The 24,174-nt window shown below is 43.8% G+C and overlaps 1 protein-coding gene across 3 annotated transcripts in view; it reads left to right on the forward strand.

Moving 5' to 3' along the window:
• LOC124033151 (cadherin-17-like) overlaps positions 1-17,473 on the forward strand; it is a 38,159-nt gene extending 20,686 nt beyond the window's left edge. For 2 of the 3 annotated variants that reach the window (XM_046345108.1, XM_046345109.1), the window contains 7 exons: positions 1,004-1,195; positions 3,914-4,155; positions 4,257-4,387; positions 5,101-5,340; positions 10,489-10,605; positions 13,709-13,825; positions 14,188-17,473. In XM_046345108.1, the coding sequence (XP_046201064.1) occupies positions 1,004-1,195; positions 3,914-4,155; positions 4,257-4,387; positions 5,101-5,340; positions 10,489-10,605; positions 13,709-13,825; positions 14,188-14,288 (1,140 nt within the window). In that variant the 3' untranslated portion in view covers positions 14,289-17,473. The remainder of the gene's footprint in view (positions 1-1,003; positions 1,196-3,913; positions 4,156-4,256; positions 4,388-5,100; positions 5,341-10,488; positions 10,606-13,708; positions 13,826-14,187) is intronic. The other variant, XM_046345110.1, reaches the window with a different exon arrangement.
• Positions 17,474-24,174: the final 6,701 nt, after the last annotated feature.

Raw genomic sequence — 24,174 nt, forward strand, 5'->3', positions numbered from 1 at the left:
CACACACACACACACACACACACACACACACACACACACACACACACACACACACACACACACACACACACACACACACACACACACACACACACACACACACACACACACACACACACACACACACACACACAGAGGTGGAAAAAGCTCTTGAGTGGGTCACGCCAGAGTGCCCCTGCTTTTTCCAGCAACATGTGATCGGGTTTGTAGGGAGCTGGCAGGTGAGTGGTGAGACCCATGGTATCAGCGACCCTCTAGCCCGGGCAGGCAGATCAGAGACACAGTCATTTCAGTGGAGGGCCATAGTGAGTGGCTGATTAAAGGACTCCCAAGCAGAGAGATAGGAGGTGTGTGAATGAAGGTCAACAACACAGGGCCACAGGGGACATGCCTGCATACACACACCAGACCTGGGTCAAATACATAACCTAGATTATGTCAAATATTTTCAAATATTTGAAATGCACTTGATATAGTTAGCTAGTTATCCTGGAACAACGGAACCAATGGAGTCGTCCTAAAAGTGCAAATTCCAAACTAAATCAATATAATACTAAATAATACATTTTTAAAAATCAATCACATTTATTTTATAAAGTCCTTTTCAATAGTTGTCACACCGTGCTTTACAGATAACCAGCCTAAAACCCCAGAGATAATTGTTTTATTTTTTATTTTACCTTTATTTAATTAGGCAAGTCAGTTAAGAACAAATTCTTATTTACAATGACAGCCTACACTGGGCCAATTGTGCGCCGTCCTATGGGACTCCCAATCACGGCCGGTTGTGATACAGCCTGGAATCGAACCAGCAGCTGTAGTGACGCCTCTAGCACTGAGATGCAGTGCCTTAGACCATTGCACCACTCGGGAGCCCAAAAGAAAGCTATGCAGATGTAGTAGCCCATGCTTCATGATCTTTTCCTTCTCCCTGTCCTCATCCCCCCTCCTCGCTCCCTTTCTCCTCTCACCTTTCTCTCTCCCTTCTCCCCTTCTCTCTTAGTATGGCCCCTTCCACCTGGCAGAGGATGCTCCTTTGGGAGCCACGGTAACAGCGGTGTCAGCGTGGGATGCTGATGAGAGGGGAGGAGACAGCTGGCAGGTGAATTACAGGCTGGAGTCTGGCAACGAGGAGGAGGTGTTCATGCTGGTCACAGACAAGCAGACCAATGAAGTTTCACTCATCCTCTCCAAGGTACGGCAATCTCCTTCATTCAACAGTCTCTATTCTCTCTTGTTCATTCACAAATAAGACACAACCCAAAGAGCCCTAGACGTTGATGAATAGGATGCATTTTAACATGATCTTAACATGGTAATAATATCTTCATAGAAATATGCAATATTGATTCTAATAATTATGCATTTCGTTAAGTAACCATAAGGAAAAGATACATGCATATTGAATCTTGCTTTGCATATCACTTTCTATGTCTCTTCATATATACACACACACACACACACACACACACACACACACACACACACACACACACACACACACACACACACACACACACACACACACACACACACACACACACACACACACACACACACACACACACACACACACACACACACACACACACACACACACACACACACACACACACACACACACACACACACACACACACACATGGGTATTTCAATGACACGTGTCCCAAAAATAAGCCATGACAAAAACAATAGTTTATCCCAAAATAATCTGAGCCCATCCCTGGGGCAAATTCAAACTAAATCAATAAATCTAAATAATACATTTTAAAAAAATCAATACATTTATTTTATAAAGTCCTTTTCAATAGTTGTCACATTTTGTCTCTGGCTCGTCCCTGGTCTCCTGTAATCCCCTCCACCCTCCCAGCCCCGCCCCAGCACCGCCCTGCCTCAGCTATCTCCCCTGGCCTGGACAGGAGTGCTTTGGAGACAAAGAGGGAGTGTGTGTCATTGTTTGTGTCCCCATTCTCTGGAAGCAGGGCAACTACCTTCTACCTCTCTGTGGGAGTAGAGGAATGTTACCTATATTCCGCAGAGGTAAAACAGGTGTTGCCTCCGGTATTGTCTAAACTAATACAGGACTGGAGCACATCCCCTTTGCATTGTCTCTGATGAACCCTGCCATACAGTAAGGACATGCTGTATAAGGCTCTGACATAGGCCTACTGTAGCTCATTTTGAAGCACCACATACAGTGTATTCTTAGTGCAGCAGTTACAGACTTAAAGCCAGCCAATGACCGTCCTTTAACAAGCTAAAATAGCTTGTTAGCACATCCGAGCATGCTCACTAATATGTGATCTTGTGGCGGGACTGAGACAACCCAGAGGGTCTCAATAACAGCAGCTTGCACAAAGTCTAATGGAATAATTACATAGTGCCATTAGTCTGTAGAAAGCAATTACAGTTTACTCACTATAAACCACATAGGCAAGGGCACCGCTAACTGAACACTAGCTAATCTGTCTCTCTGGTGCTGTGCAACAGTTGTTGTGAGAGCGTGAGGATAATAGCAATGAGAATATTCAGCTCCTGCTGTGCTGTAGGCGGATGTGTCTGAGGTTGGGTATATCGTGCTAATCCATGTGACCGAATCAGGAAAAACTCCAGGCCTTTTACCAGACCCATGTCAAGCATGTGTTCTGTTGCAATGTCTCCTACGCGCATACATGCAGTACCTGCCGTCATGAATAGTGAATGAGAGAGGATGGCGTACAAAAAAGTGTGTGATCAGTCGCCTTGAGCTGGGTGGCAGGTGCACATAGCTGATTCAATCATTTTCAGGGGGAAGAATAGAAATTACAAATGAACACACACACACACATACCATACACACACACACGCACACACACACACACACACACACACACACACACACACTGGACTAATGCTTTGACCTTATTATGATCTTGCTATGAAAGAGGGGATCACAAGTAATCGTCTCCTTCTTTTTAAACTCATTGAGCTGGAGACTCTCATGCTTCAAGTGTCCCCATTTAACCCAGTGGGCCGCCCTCCACACAGCAACTTAAGGCCAGCAACAGCAGCTGAGGGGTGGTTGGATTCTTCTGGTTGTTGCCTGATACAAACCTGCACTTCACTTCCAGTCAACACCATTAGTCACTCCAACACTGAACAACATCTGTGTTTTCTCTCTAGCAACAGAGGTAGCTATTTGGGCCAGGCGACATGCTATTAGCAACAGCAATCACTTCATTTCACCCGAACGTAGACAACACAGGGGATACAATCACGGGCTGTGAACTCACAGAGTAAGCATAGCAACGGCTGTCCACTAACGGGATTCTCTGTCACAAGCAGGATTCCTGTCAAGTGTCACGTGAATCAAATGGCCGTCCCTGTCATTCCAGTTTGTTTTACAGTGGAAATAAAACTCCTCTCTGCCGGTAAATCAGCTTGTCTGACGGTATTATGCAGGTGACGGTATTATAGAGGCCTTGTTTAGAGTCACTGTGCAGTGTTCCACAACCCTCTCCTTTCCAGTAGGATCAGCCTGTAAATCTGTGGAACACGTCGATTCCCAGCAGACATATACAGGCTCTTTCTGACCTCCTGTGTTTGCTCCATGAGCGTAATACAATCCCATGCCTCTGTTGGAGGGGGCGGTTCGATGTGTTGCTCAGTCTAAATGAGCAGCCTGTGCGTCTCATGGAGTGCTGAAATGGCACATTCACAACACATTCACTGACTGCTTTTATGCTCTTTAGATTATGTCTGCTATTTTCTGGGAAATGTTAGTAAATCCCTCCCATGATTATTTTCCTGGTGTTCATTCTTGCACTGTACAACACTATGTTCCCATGTTTCACAACTATTCGAACACTACATGTATGTAAGTGCATGCCCTTCCATATGAGCAGCATTTCCATGGCAACCTGTATGCATGCAGGTGCTGGACTTTGAGCGGGAGAGCGAGTACATCCTGGTCCTTAGTGCTCAAAACCCAGTGGCCCTGGTACGAGGGAGGTATGGCCCAGCGTCCACGGCAACCGTCTCCATCTATGTGGACGATATCAACGAGGGCCCCATCCTGTCCCAGAGCCACTACGAGGTCACCGTCAGAGAGGGGGAGGAGCCAGGACGGGTTATTGCCACTATTCGTGGATATGACCCAGACTCACACCCAATTAGGTGAAACATCGTTAATCGGAAATAATATAAAAATAAACATTAATTCACAGTTTAAAGGCATGGATCATTGTGTTATCCCACCCCATTTTGTTTTTGTTCAGATACTCGCTCAGAGGAGACACAAAGAGGTATTTCTCCATTGGGAAGTACTCAGGTGAGCTGAAGACTGTCCAGGCCTTGGACAGAGAAGAAAACAGCACCTACACCATGGAGGTCATGGCTGAAGATGGACGTGAGATGGTTTTCTGAGAATAATATCTACTTCTATATCTTTCCAGACAGAGGGTCCAGGGGAACTTAGACCTCGACCTTGTGTTTGCCCCAGGGGGTTTTAAATGTAATAATGCAAGGCTAAAGCAATACTTACATTGAGAATTCAAGACCACACAGTATTCACTGTCAATGTAATAAGCAGGGAGTGAGTCATGCGAAGTGACAGCCAGTGTGTAGCTAGTTAGCTGGTGGGTGTAGAGTGGGAAGTGAGGAGGGGGTGTATGTTGTATAGAAAACTCCAATCCAATCCTCCCCCACACTAGTTAAGCACGACTCAGAACAGAAGACAGACTTGCAGGGTCCGAGAGCAGCACACGGCACCTCTCCAATTACCCGCTGCCCTTATCCCTCGCAGGCACTTATCACATCTAGTGGAAAATCTATTCAGACTGGTCCATAACCCACAGAATGGGGGCTCTGACTCACATCTTGAATCCACACCTGTAGAGGTTAGAGAGGGCAGTGGCATTAATTGGTGGAGGAGATCATGTATTATGTTGGTTGGATCGAAGTGTACAGGTATCAGAAACGTTTAAAAATATGCTTTTAATGTCCCTCTGTGCTTGTCAAAGCAAGGCCAGCAGCACCCAATACGGTACAACACGAGGACTGTTGTTACCAATGATTCAGTGGGTACTAATGTTTATTAAAACTCTACTATTTGCCTCCCAGGGAACTCTTCTCTGTCAGCTTCAACACTGGTCACTGTCCATATCCTGGATGTGAATGACAACAGTCCGGTGTTGGTGGGAGACTACTCCTGGAAGTACCTATGTACCCCACGCTGGGAGGACCAGGCCTTGGTGCTGGCATCCCGGGACAGTGATGGTCCCCAGCACGGTGGCAGGCTCAACTTCTCCCTCCGCAGTGACGCCACTGTGCGCGGCAACTGGAAACTCACCCCCATCAATGGTCTGCCTCATCATCCAGATATACTATCTTCTGTTTTTTCACTAACACATTTGTATTTTATCTTGACAAACAGAAAGATCAACACACACTCAAACCAGCCTCTTATACCATCAGATATTTTAGTAACCAGTCCAGCAGTGGAAATTGTTGTGTATATTACCATGACAATACTGTAGGTGTAGTCACTGTAGTAGCGACATGGTGACCCAACGCTATGACATTGTAGGCTCGCACCATGCTGTAGGATGCAGGACCCAGGAAACATTAACCTCTCTGCAGGAACCACTACCAGACAGCTAAATGAAAGTACCAAATTAGGCCACTTTTTCTATTTGAGTCGTCACGGTGACGTTAGACCCGACACTCTCACTGTGGTTACCCGTGTATAGGGTAACGTCATTGACGATAAAATGGTTTTCAAAATAGAAAGCATGTACATGCAATAACATTGGAAAGAGAACAATCAGGGGTGTTTTGCTACAGTGTGATGAACGGTGAAAAGGATGTAATTCAGGGATCCATTCAGACCACCTGTTGATCCACAGGCACGTGTAGAGGATTAGAGTGAGTGGCACTGAGACACTGACTGACAGTGGAAGTAAATTGCCCCCATCCTTTCTTCTGAGGCGCTCTGACTAGGCAATGTCTCTAAATCACCTAATGGCCCTCTTCCTGTCGCTGTGCATGTCTGTAATGTGTCAGGCTGACGTACATTAATCAGACATGTCGAATCGGCTGTGCTGACATAGTCTCTCTGTTGTATCACCGTGACAACCTTTTCTCTTGAGTTTTTCTCTCTCGCCATTTCTCTCTGACGCGTTATTATTGGAAGCTGCGGAAGGCTGGCTATAATTATATTTCCCTTTTAATTTGTGTGATGTCACAGCTGGGGCCCGCCAGGCTGAAAGGCTAAGAGGCTAAAAGTGTATTTTTCCCTGCAGCTGCAAGACTTGTCCCTAATAACACCTGCTGCAGACGTGCCGTGGCGCACCTATTTACCTCACCTTTGTGGCTCTTAGCCCTCCTCCCTGACAACTGGAGAGGCTGGAGAGAGTGACGGAGGTGTGACGCAGCCCCTGTCTTTGAGAAGCTCACATAGTCTGCTGCGCTGTGCTTGTCCTGAGAGGGTACCAGTAGATTCCACTGTTCCTGTCCACCACAGAACAGACAGTCAGTCAATTCTAATTAGTCATAAATAGATACAGCAATGATTTACCTCTATATTTTCCATTATTCCTGGGCTGTGATAAAAGCAGGTCTATATTTTTTTTTAAACTCTCTCATACACTATTCCTGTCAACAACATCAAAGAAAAGTCACAAGAAGAACCATTGAGGATGCGGCAGACCAAGGGCTCCTCTACTGTTTATGTCACTGACGCTTGTCGGTGGCAGCCTTACCTAACAAGATGATATACGGTGCATTCGGAAAGTATTCAGACCCCTTGACTTTTTCCACATTTTGTTATGTTACAGCCTTATTCTAAAATGGATTAAATCGTTTTTTCCCCCTCATCAATCTACACAAAATACCCCATAATGACAAAGCAAAAACAGGTTTTTAGAAATATTTGCAAATGTATATCTAAAAAAGAAGTTTAAATCACATTTACATACAGTACCAGTCAAAGGTTTGGACACACCTACTCATTCAAGGGTTCTTCTTTATTTTTACTATTTTCTACATGGCAGAATAATAGCGAAGACATCAAACACTTTGAAATAACACATATGGAATCATGTAGCATCCAAAAAGGTGTCAAACAAATCAAAATATATTTTATATTTGAGATTCTTCAAAGTAGCCACACTGAAAGCGCGAACCAGTGCTTTTGACCAGGGCAAGGAGACCGTAAACATGACAGAATACAAACATTGTAGCAATTCCCTCCCCAAGGCAATCAAACAAGCTAAGCGTCAGTGTAGAGACAAAGTAGTCACAATTCAACGGCTCAGACACGAGAGGAATGTGGCAGGGTTTACAGTCAATCACAGACTACAAAAAGAAAACCAGCCCCGTTGCGCCCAGACAAACTAAACAACTTCTTCGCTTGCTTTGAGGACAATACAGTGCTACCGACACGACCCGCCACCAAAACCTGTGGACTCTCCTTCACCGCAGCCAACGTGAGTAAAACATTTAAACGTGTTAACCCTCGCAAGGCTGCTGGCCCAGACTGCATCCCTAGCAGCGTCTTCAGAGCATGTGCAAATCAGTTGGCTGGTGTGTTTACGAACATATTCAATCAATCCATATCCCAGTCTGCTGTTTCCACATGCTTCAAGAGGGCCACCATTGTTCCTGTTCCCAAGAAAGCTAAGGTAACTGAGCTAAATGACTATCGCCCCGTAGCACTCACTTCCGTCATCATGAAGTGCTTTGAAAGACTAATCAAGGATCATATCACCTCCACCCTACCTGGCACCCTAGACCCACTCCAATTTGCTTACCACCCCAATGGGTCCACAGACGACGCAATCACAATCACACTGCACACTGCACTAACCCATCTGGACAAGAGGAATACCTATGTAAGAATTCTGTTCATCAACTACAGCTCAGCATTTAACACCATAGTACCCTCCAAACTCGTCATTAAGCCTGAAACCCTGGGACTCGACCCTGCCCTGTGCAACTGGGTCCAGGACTTTCTGACGGGCCGCCCCCAGGTGGTGAGGGTAGGAAACAACATCTCCACCCTGCTGATCCTCAACACCGGGTGCGTTCTCAGCCCTCTCCTGTACTCGCTGTTCACCCATGACTGTGTGGCTATGCACGCCTCCAACGCAATTGATCAAGTTTGCAGACGACACTACAGTGGTAGGTTTGATTACCAACAATGACGAGACGGCCTACAGGGAGGAGGTGAGGGCCCTTGGAGTGTGGTGTCAGGAAAACAACCTCACACTCAACATCAACAAAACAAAGGAGATGATCGGGGACTTCAGGAAACAGCAGAAGGAGCACACCCCTATCCACATCTGTGGGACAGTAGTGGAGAAGGTGGAAAGTTTTAAGTTCCTCGGCGTACACATCACTGCCAGTATTTTACACATGTTCACCAAAACCTAGTTAATCAGTCAGCCATGGGTATTTACTGTATATTTAGCTGTGGATGGCATTACCAATGAATTGGCCTGTATCCCAGGCTCTTTACTGAGTACAAGCAGATGTTTAAAAATATATTTGAGGTAATGTTTTTCTTTCTTGCACAGGCTTTGGAGATTTTGGAATTTCCCTCTGATGTTTACTTTGCTTTTAGACGCTAGCCAAAATGGACAAAAGTTTCTGTGTACCGTCAGTTAAATTGGTCTTAAAAGTACACTACATGACCAAAAGTATGTGGACACCTGCTCATCAAACATCTCATTCCAAAATCATGGGCATTAATATGGAGTTGGTCCCCCCTTTGCTGCTATAACAGCCTCCAGTTTTATTGGGAGGCTTTCCACTAGATGTTGGAACATTGCTGCGAGGACGAGCTTCCATTCTGCCACAAGAGCATTAGTGAGCACTGATGTTGGGCGATTAGGCCTGGCTCGTCTGTGTTCCAATTCATCCCAAAGGTGTTTGATGGGGTTGAGATCAGGGCTCTGTGCAAGCCAGTCAAGCTCTTCCACACCAATCTCGACAAAACATTTCTGTATGGACCTCGCTTTGTGCATTGTCATGTTGAAACAGGAAAGGGCCTTCCCCAAACTGTTGCCACAAAGTTGGAAGCACAGAATTGTCTAGATTGTCATTGTATGCTGTAGAATTATGATTTCCCTTCACTGGTACTAAGGGGCCTAGCCTGAACCATAAAAAACAGCCCCAGACCATTATTCCTCCTCCACCAAACTGTACAGTTGGCACTATGCATTGGGGCAGGTAGCGTTTTCCTGGCATCCGCCAAACCCAGATTCTTCCGTCGTACTGCCAGATGGTGAAGCGTGATTCATCACTCCAGAGAACGATGGAAACCCATTTCATGAAGCTCCAGACGAACAGTTCTTGTGCTGACGTTGCTTCCAGAGGCAATTTGGAACACGGGAGTGAGTATTGCAACCGAGGACACAATAATAGATGGCCATTATTTGTCATCCATTCCTTTCAGTAGAATACACATTTCTGTCAGCACCACCATTGTTCGCTCTGGTAGCTGTGCTGTTATTACAGTCATGTCAATGGACAATTGAACTATCAAAAGAAACATGCAGTGTTTACAATCAATGTCCCTTCTGTCCTTTCCTTTCACGCTGGGATGTTGCAGCTGTTATTACTCTGTAATTAATGTCCTTTCTCTGAAAACAAATAGGAGTGGATTGGGCATATGCTAAGTCTGTGTTCATGTGTTTTCTCCTTGCCCTCCCACCCCTCAGAATATCTCCACAACTCAATCTGGTTGACAGCATCTGCTCTGTAAATAGAAAAGGACATCTCATAGATCCCTGTAGATTTGTTTCCTTGATGTTTGGCAGCATGTTCCCTGATGTTTGGCAGCATGTTGGAATAGAGTACTTGTCATCCTGAGACATTGTGTTCAGACTGACTCAGTCTCAGGGTAGGATGGGCCGCAGGTGCACCCTTTCCCCCTGTCACAGGCTGGTCTCAGCCCAGTCTGCCTGGTGATACCCCCTCTACAGAGGACAGACAATTTATACGCGTTATGCGCTATAGTACTCGGCGGTCCCATTCTGTGAGCTTGTGTGGCCTACCACATCGCGGCTGAGCTGTTGTTGCTCCTAGACATTTCCACTTCACAATAACAGCACTTACATTTGACCTGGGGAGATCTAGCAGGGAAGAAATTTGATGAACTGTCTTGTTGGAAAGGTTGCATCCTATGACAGTGCCACATTGAAGGTCACTGAGCTCTTCAGGAAGGCCATTCTACTGCTAATGTTTGTGTATGGAGATTGCATGGCTGTGTGCTCATTTTTTTACACCAGTCAGCAACGGGTGTGGCTGAAATTGCAGAATCCACTAATTTGAAGGGGTGTCCACATACTTTTGTATATATAGTGTATGATTCTTGGAAAGGTTATGTGAACAATTGCTTAATTTGACCAAGAATACGTACAGAAAATGTCAAAGTTATGGAGCCCAATAAACCTTTGTCATAAAGGTTTACCATAGGCTACCAATGTAATATCTGTCTTTCCTCAGACACCCATACCAACCTGTCCCTGAACATCCCATACCTGTCTCCTGAGGTCTACACGGTCCCCTTCACCATCTCTGACAGCAGCTCTCCTCCCAGGAGCACCTTCATCAACCTGCCAGGTGACACATATTGATACAGTTGAAGTCAGAAGTTTACATACACCTTAGCCAAATATATTTCAACTCAGTTTTTCACAATTACTGACATTTAATCCTAGTAAAAATTCCCTGTTTTAGGTCAGTTAAGAATGTGAAATGTCAGAATAATAGTAGAGAATTATTTATTTCAGCTTTTATTTCTTTCATCACATTCCCAGTGGGTCAGAAGTTTGCGTATCCTCAATTAATATTTGGTAGCATTGCCTTTAAGTTGTTAAACTTGGGTCAAATTTCGGGTAGCCTTCCACAAGCTTCCTTGGCCCATTCCTCCTGACAGAGCTGGTGTAACTGAGTCAGGTTTGTAGGCCTCCTTGCTCGCACACGCTTTTTCAGTTCTGCCCACAAATATTCTATAGGATTGGTTGAAAAACAAGTTTTAATGACTTCGACCTAACTGTATGTAAACTTTTGACTTCAACTGTATGTGTTGAAGCAGAATATATTGCTCTACGCGGACATGTTTACAAAATGTGACACGTATAATTTCTCATGCATTACAACTGTAACTTTGATTTTGTCACAATAATAGGATGGCCATTATTTGTCATCCATTCCTTTCAGTAGAATACACATTTCTGTCAGCACCACCATTGTTCGCTCTGGTAGCTGTGCTGTTATTACAGTCATGTCAATGGACAATTGAACTATCAAAAGAAACATGCAGTGTTTACAATCAATGTCACTTCTGGGCATTCCTTTCACACTGGGATGTTGCAGCTGTTATTACTCTGTAATTAATGTCTGTCCTTTCTCTGAAAACAAATAGGAGTGGGTTGGGCATACAGTATGCTGGGTCTGTGTTCATGTGTTTTCTCCTGGCCCTCCCACCCCTCAGAATATCGCCACAACTCAATCTGGTTGACAGCATCTGCTCTGGGGCGGCAGGGTAGACTAGTGGTTAGAGCGTTGGACTCGTAACTGAAAGGTTGCAAGATCGAATCCCGACCTGACAAGGTAAAAATCTGTTGTTCTGCCCCTGAACAAGGCAGTTAACCCACTGTTCCTAGGCCATCATTGAAAATAAGAATTTGTTCTTAACTGACTTGCCTAGTTAAATAAAATAGAAAAGGATCCCTGTAGATTTGTTTCCCTGATGAATGGCAGCATGTTGGAATAGAGTACTGGTCATCCTGAGACATTGTGTTCAGACTGACTCGGTCTTATGACAGGATGTACCGCAGGTGCATCTTCTCCCCCTGTCGCAGCCTGGTCTCTGCCTAGTGATCCCCCTCTACAGACATTTACATTTAAGTCATTTAGCAGACGCTCTTATCCAGAGCGACTTACAAATTGGTGCATTCACCTTATGACATTACAATAGTGCATCTAAATCTTAAAGGGGGGGGGGGTGAGAGGGATTACTTATCCTATCCTAGGTATTCCTTAAAGAGGTGGAGTTTCAGGTGTCTCCGGAAGGTGGTGATTGACTCCGCTGTCCTGGCGTCGTGAGGGAGTTTGTTCCACCATTGGGGGGCCAGAGCAGCGAACAGTTTTGACTGGGCTGAGCGGGAGCTGTACTTCCTCAGTGGTAGGGAGGCGAGCAGGCCAGAGGTGGATGAACGCAGTGCCCTTGTTTGGGTGTAGGGCCTGATCAGAGCCTGGAGGTACTGAGGTGCCGTTCCCCTCACAGCTCCGTAGGCAAGCACCATGGTCTTGTAGCGGATGCAAGCTTCAACTGGAAGCCAGTGGAGAGAACGGAGGAGCGGGGTGACGTGAGAGAACTTGGGAAGGTTGAACACCAGACGGGCTGCGGCGTTCTGGATGAGTTGAAGGGGTTTAATGGCACAGGCAGGGAGCCCAGCCAACAGCGAGTTGCAGTAATACAGACGGGAGATGACAAGTGCCTGGATTAGGACCTGCGCCGCTTCCTGTGTGAGGCAGGGTCGTACTCTGCGGATGTTGTAGAGCATGAACCTACAGGAACGGGCCACCACCTTGATGTTGGTTGAGAACGACAGGGTGTTGTCCAGGATCACGCCAAGGTTCTTAGCGCTCTGGGAGGAGGACACAATGGAGTTGTCAACCGTGATGGCGAGATCATGGAACGGGCAGTCCTTCCCCGGGAGGAAGAGCAGCTCCGTCTTGCCGAGGTTCAGCTTGAGGTGGTGATCCGTCATCCACACTGATATGTCTGCCAGACATGCAGAGATGCGATTCGCCACCTGGTCATCAGAAGGGGGAAAGGAGAAGATTAATTGTGTGTCGTCTGCATAGCAATGATAGGAGAGACCATGTGAGGTTATGACAGAGCCAAGTGACTTGGTGTATAGCGAGAATAGGAGAGGGCCTAGAACAGAGCCCTGGGGGACACCAGTGGTGAGAGCGCGTGGTGAGGAGACAGATTCTCGCCACGCCACCTGGTAGGAGCGACCTGTCAGGTAGGACGCAATCCAAGTGTGGGCCGTGCCGGAGATGCCCAACTCGGAGAGGGTGGAGAGGAGGATCTGATGGTTCACAGTATCGAAGGCGGCCGATAGATCTAGAAGGATGAGAGCAGAGGAGAGAGAGTTAGCTTTAGCAGTGCGGAGCGCCTCCGTGATACAGAGGAGAGCAGTCTCAGTTGAATGACTAGTCTTGAAACCTGACTGAATTGGATCAAGAAGGTCATTCAGAGAGAGATAGCGGGAGAGCTGGCCAAGGACGGCACGTTCAAGAGTTTTGGAGAGAAAAGAAAGAAGGGATACTGGTCTGTAATTGTTGACATCGGAGGGATCGAGTGTAGGTTTTTTCAGAAGGGGTGCAACTCTCGCTCTCTTGAAGACGGAAGGGACGTAGCCAGCGGTCAGGGATGAGTTGATGAGCGAGGTGAGGTAAGGGAGAAGGTCTCCGGAAATGGTCTGGAGAAGAGAGGAGGGGATAGGGTCAAGCGGGCAGGTTGTTGAGCGGCCGGCCGTCACAAGACGCGAGATTTTTTTACTAACTGATTTAGTAAAACCCTGAGGCCTCAGGGGCATGGAGATGTTCTCTCCCTGTCATCGTGGTCTGTTCGGGGTATCTGTAATGTGTTTACGAGTGCTGAATATGTCCACTTTGTGAGTTGCGTTGACTGTGTCTTAAATCACAGTGACGGTGTGCCCATGCAATGTGAGAGGAAACTGCAGGACCGCCGCTAAGCAGCTGCAAGGTATGCCAACCGTCCAGTCCACCGTCGGCATCCTACTGGGAACCTTGGGGGTCATAGGTAAGGGTAGCTGCTGTTGGATTGTAGACTGAACACCTTTAATTAAGCTACCAAGTTAAAATAGCCAAGTCAATCAATCAATCAAATGTATTTCTAAAGCGTGTTTTACATCAGCAGTTGTTACAAAGTGCTTGTACAGAAACCGAGCCTGAAGTATAATCAAAATGGACCTTTGTGTAATTTTGTGTCATTATGATTCACATTATGTGAATTTTATGATTCACATTATGTGAATTTTATTTTTATTATGTGTCATTATGATTCTGAGTTCACTTCAGATCTTTTTCAGGATCTTACATTTGAGTTAGTCATGGGATATTTTTGTATGTTGGGCCTAATTTTATCTTTCTTATTTATCCCAGGAATCATTCTCATCGTTGTGTTTGTGAGGCTGTCCTACCAGAACCCCAAACCGCCGAGCAAAACCAACCAGGAGAGAGAACCCCTGAGGATCTCACTGTGAGGGTACTGCCTGCATATGTCTCCGACTTTGCCCATATGGACAAGGCCATGATAGTAGAGCAATGACATAGTGAGAATGTTTATTCAGTACTGTGCATAGTATTTACCTAGTGGGTAGTTCTTATATTGTGGTGGTATTTGGGCAGTGCATTTGGGAAAAAATGCACTTAATTTTTCAAGATTTGTTTTATTTATAGTAAATGTATTTGGGTGCATCTTCCCAGTATAAATCAACTAATGGCAGCTTAATGACTTTAAATAATTTTCACCATTATGATAACATTGTACCACCAGTAGGAGTAGTAACACCAATCACGATAACATCAATGATACATTTTAGGTAAATTAGGATTTTCTATACTAAAATCTAAGGTCATTAACCCTTTAAAGATCACTTACTAAAGTGATATGAGTAATAATTCTGTTCACAATGTAATTTTGCTTCATTTAAATAGAGCAAAACCATGCAAGACTTTGGATTTAGACACATCAAATGATCAATGGAATCCTTAAATGTATGATATACTAAAAGGGTATGATTAGCTTGTAATTGTATTTAATAGACCACTCCCCCATTAACAATTTGCCACTGGAGGGAATGCTCACTAGAGGGAAATATGCTTGCGTGTCGTGGGAACACACCTTCCAAGTTGCTCATTATTTTGCATAAAACGCATGCCTCTCGTTGATTATCCCTTACGTAATGAATGATTTTCGAGGAGGTAACACCAATGATATAAAACTGAGGGAAACATTATATTAGTACTGTTTTATAGATCTTTACAGTATGTTTAATACTTTTGTTTACTTTCTAGCATTCAAAATAATAGCTAGATATCTCTAAATCCCCCAAAACATGTCACGACAACCAGAGCCATACAGTATACTGTATATAGCGAGAGTTTGGCCAATGTAATTTCTGTCTGAACGCGCTGAGAGACACACTTTTTGCTCCATAGCCATTGCTAAGTGATAATCAACGCTTCCACAATGTAATGTTTATTTCTGATCGTTTTTAAAAACCTATGAAGATGTCCAGCGAAAGTGGAAAAATGCAATTTGTTGACACCACAACACAGTAGTGACTTGAATACAAATGATTCAGAATGCTGATAATTAAAAACGTCTGTGAAAATTGCTGCTCTGTTTTGCTTGTTTACAGACCCCTCATGAAAAAGTACTACTGAATTACTACACAAAACCGACTGATTTTGCTACTTGATTGCTATTGAGATATGTAGTAAACCAGTAGTGATTTGTGTAATAATTTAACTAGTAATGAGTGATAAATTGGGACGTTTTATGACTGGTGAACACAACATATTTCCTACTCAAATCACTACATAATTCTCCCTTAATGACTACTGTGTAACTACATAACAGTTTCTAAATGTAGTTATATCATCAAACAATTATATACATTTTGTATTTGTATTAAATTAATGACATATTAAATTACACATTTACACTTTTTAGTTAATCCATTTGAGGCCTTGTCTTCATTCAGCTTTGACTTAACTATCTTTAGATCCTGATTTCTGTTGCAGCAACATTTCTCCACCACGTAACCTTTTAGAAAATACAGACAAGCAGAAGAGACAACCAATTATAAGCCATTATCAATCATCAGCTAACAGAGGTCACATAAGACAACACAGAAAAACATTTGATAAACAATGTTAATCTTACCAACAATGGTCTCTAGTCTTCTTATGTCAAAAGAGGTAAGTAGAATGGCTAAGTATAGCAATATGAACATACCCAACATTTGCATACAAAAACACCTACCAATTAACTAGCATGACAAAAACAGAGGCTACATATCTACATTTCAATGTGGCTAGCAAACAACTAGGGTACACTCAATACATCTCTATGACAATGGCTAACGGCTAATACCGTTTTGGCTAGCAATCTTTTTGATGTAGTAAAAAGCAATATAAACGGCTAAACAACGACATGAAAGTTTTCATAAAATATAAAAGATGGTGCCAGCATAACGTCTATGAAAGACTGGATTATGAAGGATGGAAGATGATTACATTCGGGATGGTCAAAAACAGTCGCTACGACTTCCTGTTTTGTCTTCTTTTGCGGTCACGAAAAACCGGGGTAGTCTGGCTGTAGTGTTGTGATACTTATTCACTACCAACATCAAGTAGTGACAACTCCACTTGATTGCTATAGACACGCCTGTGTAGTAAAGCTGTAATGTTTTGACTACTTAATTATCAACATCAAGTAGTAAAAATGTATACCTGATTACTACTGGAAACACTACTGTTTTCCTACTGAATACTACACAACTCTACTTGTGTATCTTGAGTAATGCATAATCTACACATTCACTACACACTCCCTACAAGACTCTACATAGTCACTACTGCACAAATAGTTTTTGTGTAGTAATTCAGTTGTACTTTGTCATGAGGGGTGGGTCATTTCATAGGGAATTGTCGGAGACGCTCTCGTAACCAAAATATCTCCAACATATTGTGAATAAAGGTGCCAACAAGTATTTTGTTGGACAATGTATATTATGTATAACATGCGTATCCCGTACATACGACTAAGAAAACTGTAAACTTGAAACCAACATGGCATCCGTTGTAAAAACCTGGCTGAACTCTCAATATATGACACCGGCTACAACTCTACTGGGTCACAACTGGGACAAGGCCATTTGCTAACCCTAAATATTTTCAAAAATGCATAAACATAAAGGCAGTATAAATGGCTTGTATTATATTTTATCATAGACAAAAACATGTTTGAAATGTAACTATTCGCCATTTTAAAGTGTTTTTGATGGTTTTAAATGCCACCGCAATTCAAGAACCACCCAAGTTGTAGACTTTTGGCATTGCTCATCTACAGCATTTATGAGACATTTGTTGCGTTTTAGTTATAGTATCTGTCATATTTTGTGACACACACAATACTCGCAATTACAATATTATCATTCATACTGCTATGCATTATAGGGATGTATAGGGATGTTACATTTAGTTATCTTAGCATGTAGCTATTTTATCTATTTCAAATATTGGCATGTAATGATTTGTAAGAATCAGTAGGTTTCTCCTGTTTAATGTTGATTTTAAACATTGTAATTCAAATGCACGATGCCAAATTTAATCTATTCTTCGCACCATATCATTCCACTGATTATATTTCACATTGTAATAAAACTATTGAAAAGAGAACCCTACTGTTCATTCACAATGCTTTTTAGAAGGCTTAACCACATCGAGGTTGATATATTGTTAAAGTAATCCCAGGTTTAATACCCTGTACGTAATAAAATGGCATAAAATAACAAAAATAGCTTCTTAGTAGAGCAATTTCTCAAGCAAGACTTTTGCTAGGATTGTTGGAGTGGTCTGAGTGGGGAGGGGATAACTGAAAAGTACTTATTATTGGCAGAGAGGTTCGGAATGCTCTTTCTAATTGGTCTATTAACTAATTAACCCACCAAAACATGATGAAATTTCAGGTGGTCTTTAAACCTCTAAGCTATAGAAACCTCTAAAATGGCATTATCATAATTTTCACTATTTCACAGTATTATTCCAACCCTATAGTGTGGAAATGTATATAAAACACAGGAAATCACATTTTTGAATGCACTGGGCCTTTAATCATTCCATCCCCTTTGGATCTATAATAACCCCCTCAAAATGGTTATACATGTAAGAGAACAGCTCGGATTATCCAGAGAGCAGTCTTAATCCCATTAGCAAGGTGCCTCCAATTTACAGGATGATGACAATCGCATAGGTGAACTTGATGACCTGACAAGGGTGCTGGGCTATAAATAGACCCGGGGGATGCCATAAATAGCCCAATGCTCAAGGTCCACTGAATCCACCAGCGGCAACCAACATAATTGTATACTAAAAAAGGAAAGATGTTTAGCCAAGTCGATGCATTATGGTTTTCTAATGGTGCATTTTCCCTTGGAGCAATTGGCCCAAGCTCCGTTGGCGGCCCTTAAAACAAAGACCAGCAGCCACATTATTCCCTGTCATGCATCTGGTTTATGTGGACGCTGAGACAATAGCTATTCATGTATACATCTGTGTGCAGGTCAGCAGATGGGTTAGCGATATAATCTCCCAAGCAGGGTTAATGGGCTGTGGTGTATCAAAGCAGAAAGGAGTTCACAGGCACTCTGCTCAGCCGTGTTCCACAATGCTCCACAGGCGTACTAGGCTGTACTAGGAAAAACACAATAACAACAACAGGAAACCACTAAGACGTTTGAAAATAACATTTCAATCCAGTGTACCATATATAGAACAGGTAGGCAATATGCTCCTCCATGTTGTCTTCTAATAGTAGCCAACAGTAGTACATGTGCATGGAATCATACACAAGGGAATTACACTGGAACGAATACACACGTGACCCAGCTAAAAACAGCATATGCTTACATACTTCGGAATCAGAATAACCGCAAAAGCCCTGTAGAAGAGGCCCAACAAGCCTGCTTTTGACATAGGGTCAAGCATTAGTATGGCTGTGAGGGACTGTTGCTCTATTATTAGCCTCTCTGTGCCCATATTTTGCGTCTCTGCGGACCAGAGTGGTTCAGCTGGCTATGGGACAGGGACGTGTATGAAGGAGACGTTTAAAAAAAAAATGTTTTTTTAATAGAAAAAAAAATGTTACCCCCTTTTTTCGCCCCAATTTCATAGTATCCAATTGTTTTTTTAGTAGTTACTATCTTGTCTCATCGCTACAACTCCCGTACGGGCTCGGGAGAGACAAAGGTCGAGAGTAATGCGTCTTCTGAAACACAACCCAACCAAGCCGCACTGCTTCTTAACACAGCGTGCATCCAACCCGGAAGCCAGCTTCACCAATGTGTCGAAGGAAACACCGTGCCCCTAGCGACCTGGTCAGCGTGCCACAGGAGTCGCTAGTGCGCGATGAGACAATGATATCCCTACCGGCCAAAGCCTCCCTAACCCGGACGACGCTAGGCCAATTGTGCGTCGCCCCATGGACCACCCAGTCGCGGCCGGCTGCGACAGAGCCTGGGCTCAAACCCAGAGTCTCTGGTGGCACAGCTAGCATTGCGATGCAGTGCCTTAGACCACTGCACCACCCAGGAGGCCGAAGGAGACGTTTTTTGACGTGTCAACGCCAACTGGCTCAAGGAAAATGAGAGGTAATGCACCACATATGGATGCTTTGTGACTTGCATTCTGTACTGTTTCCATTGCTGGGTCACTTAACATTGTGGTATGTCCCCCCCCCCATTTTAAAAAGTATATTTTGAATTCTCTCAGTGAGCAATTTGACTTTGGTCAAACATGATAATGTGCTCAACTGTAATGGGGGTTATTTGTATTTCAGCAGCATGTAGGAAAGTTCAGTGCTCAACTTGGGCAGGAGCTCACCAGAGGTGAGTACCGGCACCTCAAATGTTCTACTGCTTGAACTCCTGTTCCTCTTATAGAATATTATCTCAAAGGTATTGTGGAGCTCCTGCACCTAAATATAAACAGTACCGTAAACCAAAATGAGTCCCGGAACCTATTTTAGTCCAAGTCAAGCACTGGGAGAGTTTGACATCACAGTACCATTATAGAACCTAACAAGTGTTCCCGAGACAGTTTAAAAGCTGCCATACTCAATGTTTTGTTAGGGAATCCCTGGGGTACCTTTGCTGGGCTTTACCTCTGCCGTGAGTGGGGGACCCACTTCTACTGTCTATCTGTTGCCCTGTTCAGTTGGTAAGAGCAGGAAGTGAATGACCTTAAAGTGATGCCATGCCAGCCTTGGCAGCAGCGTGAAAATTAGCTGCTCTCACCACTGCCAATTCGGACAAAACTCTGGGCAGATAGAAAGTTACACACTTGGAAGGAATTTACCATCGCCGCCACCACCTATTTATAAACCCACTTAATCTCTCAGAAAGAGAGGGCCGCTGCCTTGATTAATTTAATAGAGCTTTGGCCACTTAGCCCCTCTCCACCTACCTCCACTGCACCGGCCTGTTTACAACGGGCAAGATTACAGAAGTCGACTGAAGGTTAGAAGACAGAATGTGAAAAGCCTTTCTCTCTCTACCAGGAAACCTATAATTTCCCTGATCTGATGGATATTTAATCATATCGAGTATTTCTATCTCCCGTGGGTTTGGGAAAGGGACAATTTTGGGGTTGTGATTAGGGTCTGCACTGCGACACACAGAATACGTCTGCAGAAAAGAACTACTCTCCTTCAAATGTGTCTGCGTTTTATTAGTCTCATTTGAATCCAATTCAAAACAAGAAACATGAAATCAAGAAACAGGGGGTCTGAATTTAGCATTTTGATTACGACAAGATTGGATTCGCTGACTATATTAGCACCTAGTTACAATTTATCCTCTTCTTATGCCTATTAGTGTCTTACCTATGAAAAGCCCTGGCTATTCAAGGTCTTTCCAGATTAACTTGTAAACACTCAGTGACAGGAAACATTGAAAAAGTTACTGAGGTATTGAATTGCATGACAGTGAACCTCATGCTCCGGCTGGCTGCCTCTGCTCTCTGGTAGCCTAACTGTTGTTGTGCTGCATGGAACTATATCCAACATATCCAGCTGTCCCCAGCTGCTCCTCATGACGTCATAGCCTTCCCAGAAACAGAAAGGCATGGTTTGGCTCCAATAAGGTCCAATTTAGTAACAGAAACGGATTCTGCCCAAGGGGGCTGGGACTGGCACGGGAGGGGTTTATTCCAGAAACCGGGTCGTTGTCCTGCCCTCACACAACAATATCAAACAGTAGCCTAAAACCATTGCTATCACCACTTCTGAAGAAAACGAAATGCATAAGAATGTATACTACAAGAATATGTACACTCCAAATGATGAGTTTGTACTTCAGAATGATTTTACAGTCATTTCCACGGTGCCTGTTCACGTAACATTGCATCTGACATTTGCATTGTGCTACAGTAGAGCAAGGTCATCACTTTATTAGAGCACAGAGGTGTATAAGTAATATAATAATATATAATAATATATGCCATTTAGCAGACGCTTTTATCCAAAGCGACTTACAGTCATGTGTGCATACATTCTACGTATGGGTGGTCCCGGGAATCGAACCCACTACCCTGGTGTTACAAGCGCCATGCTCTACCAACTGAGCTACAGGTAGCTAAAGAAAAGGCACTCTCCAGTCTCCAGACCCACTTTAGGCATTATTTGCCAAGCAACAGAGAAGGAGCAGGAAGTCCTTTGAAAAGAGTGAAGTACATTACTGTCCGTTAGACCGCTGAAGAACACTTAGGAACAGCTTGTACGAACTTTATGTCTGAGTCCGTCTGATTTCTTTTCACTCTTTTTTGTATATGAAAAATAACCAATTTTCGAGCTTTGTTTCTGTAAGTAAGCAACAGGTTGGAGCAGGTCTGTGCGTCACTCATGCTATCTGTGGGATGGCGATGCGGTGGACGAGATGTGGATGGTGCTCTTAATTCATTTGGACCTTGAAGCCTTGCGACTTGTGACGTAGTGCAGGATGATTCACAGAGAGGCACAGACGTTTAAATTCATATAGCAGATAATGGGCTCTGCATCTTCCTATCAAAGTAGTGTTCCAGGCGTGGGCTATGGAATAGACCTTTGTGTAATTGCATTAAGGCAGTCAGTATTGGCCACCCTGTGAGAATGCTACTGCTTTGCTTTGCTAATACAATTAGCTTAGCTTTGGGTCTAGCACTTCTTATTGTACTCAGATGAATAGTAGAACATGGCAAAAGCCACTGTGATGGGCTACAACAACATGTCACAACATACAATATAATGTCGTGACAGGTAAAAGGTTACAGATAAACGTGATCCATAATTATTTCCAGTGAAATAAGTGGGATGAATGCATGGAGAGCGTTTTGGTTTGTTGTTTGATTATTGTAACCCTCCTGAAGATCACATAATGCCTCAACTGTATGCAATGACAAGCATTTGTTCTCCTCAGTCAACGACTACATAATGCCATGAAGAGTATCATTCATATTTCCTCTTTGAAATCACGCCGCTCCTTTGTGACATTTTCACTTCACAAAAGAGCAGCGTGATTACATGGCAGGGGATGGAAGAAAGTAGGCCTACCCGTGTGACTCACAGCTAGGTGGAGAGATAAGAGGAGAGGAGTGGAGGACTGTGGCGAGAGGGAAGGTTGTTCAGGGACAATGGTTTCATTAAATCACATGGCTCTCTCATTATGATGGGGACATTGTGAGCTAAGCAGCTTTCTTTGGGAAGCCAGAACAATGCTCTGAATGGGTGCTATGGAAAGAATCAGGAGCATGAGAAGGGACCTCAGCATGGCTGGCTTTTGCCGGCATGTCCAACACATACCGCATACAGTACAACATGCAGCATGTGTATGTCTGTAATTTAGTGATCTCTGCACCCAGACCCGTATTGCATGTGCGTTGGTCTGGCCATCTACTCAGTGTTGCGTCTGTCAAGAAAGAATCGTAATTTAGTGAGACAATCCCCAGTGAAACAGAGAATCCATTTTAGATTCCTCCCTGCTCCTATAGTAACAGACAGAGGTTTGGACACGAGAAAGGAAAGCAGTCCGTGCAATTCATCATAATGAGAGCACGCTGTGGGAACACAACACATGTGACTGTGTACTATCACTCATTAAATGCTGCACTCTACATGGCCTGCTGCTGTTATTTTAAAACACTGAACAAAACCTAGAATTGTCCCACAATACTCATAATGTTTCTTGTTTCCAATTATGAATAACCATGTTAATTACATTCTTATTATTATTATTATTTTTTTTTTAAACATATTATTCCCATGTAAGTGCCTACCATGACCCGTATGACCAATTTGTCACCGTCATCGATAATTGCCTAGAACAAAACACAGCACATAAATTGATTTCAAGCACTACAAACACCCTGAACAGTCACTTGCTGCCTACACAACCTGCCTACACAAACCCCTCTCTCCTACTCCCACACATACTCCTTTGCAGTACACTGTCACACACAGAGTCAGCCTCCACAGTCACTCACATCTCCTCTCAAGGTTTACTGACGGCTCAACTCAGCTCAGCCACACTACAAAAGAGCAAAAGTTGCTCATTTTATCCAACATGGCCGCCCACTCTTCCCAGCACTTCCAGCTCACTCGTTCAGTATGTGATAGTAGAAGAGTAACACCTGAGCTAAGCTGCTCCACAGTCACACTGACACAGTAGTATCCCACACTATTCGCCCACTGTCTGAGTCTGTGGAGTGTGTAGTGCCCACCAGTGGAGTGCCAACGTGTAAGATCACAAGGAGAAGCAGCGTTGAGCTGTGTGGGATAGTGATGCTTTGTCTCTGTGTGGGCAATTCCACTCAGAACAAGGCACAGGCAGTCTGTATGATATTTCAACTCCTACTACAAGGGATATTCAAGATAGGCCAGGCATAAGGCTTCAATTGATCAGCACCTTACTATGCATGCAATCAATGCATACACTTCAAACTACAGTACGCCTGGCTACATGAATATGATATTGCTTGATATCATCATAATGGGAGCTATAGTAGGTCGGTCTATTTGAAATCAACAGAGAAGAGAGCATTTTGACCGACTGAAGAAGATTAGAGACAGCAAAGACTTTCCCTTACTCCTCTGTTTGTTTTGGGATATGAGCGAGAGAGAGAACCTAGTAGCGTCATTTGAAATGACAAATGCAGATCTTGAACTCACTTTTTCCACTTACACGAGCCCCCTCTTTAAACTCATCGCCCCCTCACTCTCTCTCCAACGGATCTTTCATTTGAAAGACAAAGCTTCACAGTACCTCTCACAGTGAGGGGACTATCAGTGGTTCTAATCTCACGGCTCTGTCCCAGTAACAACAGAAGCAC

Source organism: Oncorhynchus gorbuscha, linkage group LG04 (assembly GCF_021184085.1).
Source record: "Oncorhynchus gorbuscha isolate QuinsamMale2020 ecotype Even-year linkage group LG04, OgorEven_v1.0, whole genome shotgun sequence".
In the NCBI taxonomy this organism is placed as follows: domain Eukaryota; kingdom Metazoa; phylum Chordata; class Actinopteri; order Salmoniformes; family Salmonidae; genus Oncorhynchus; species Oncorhynchus gorbuscha.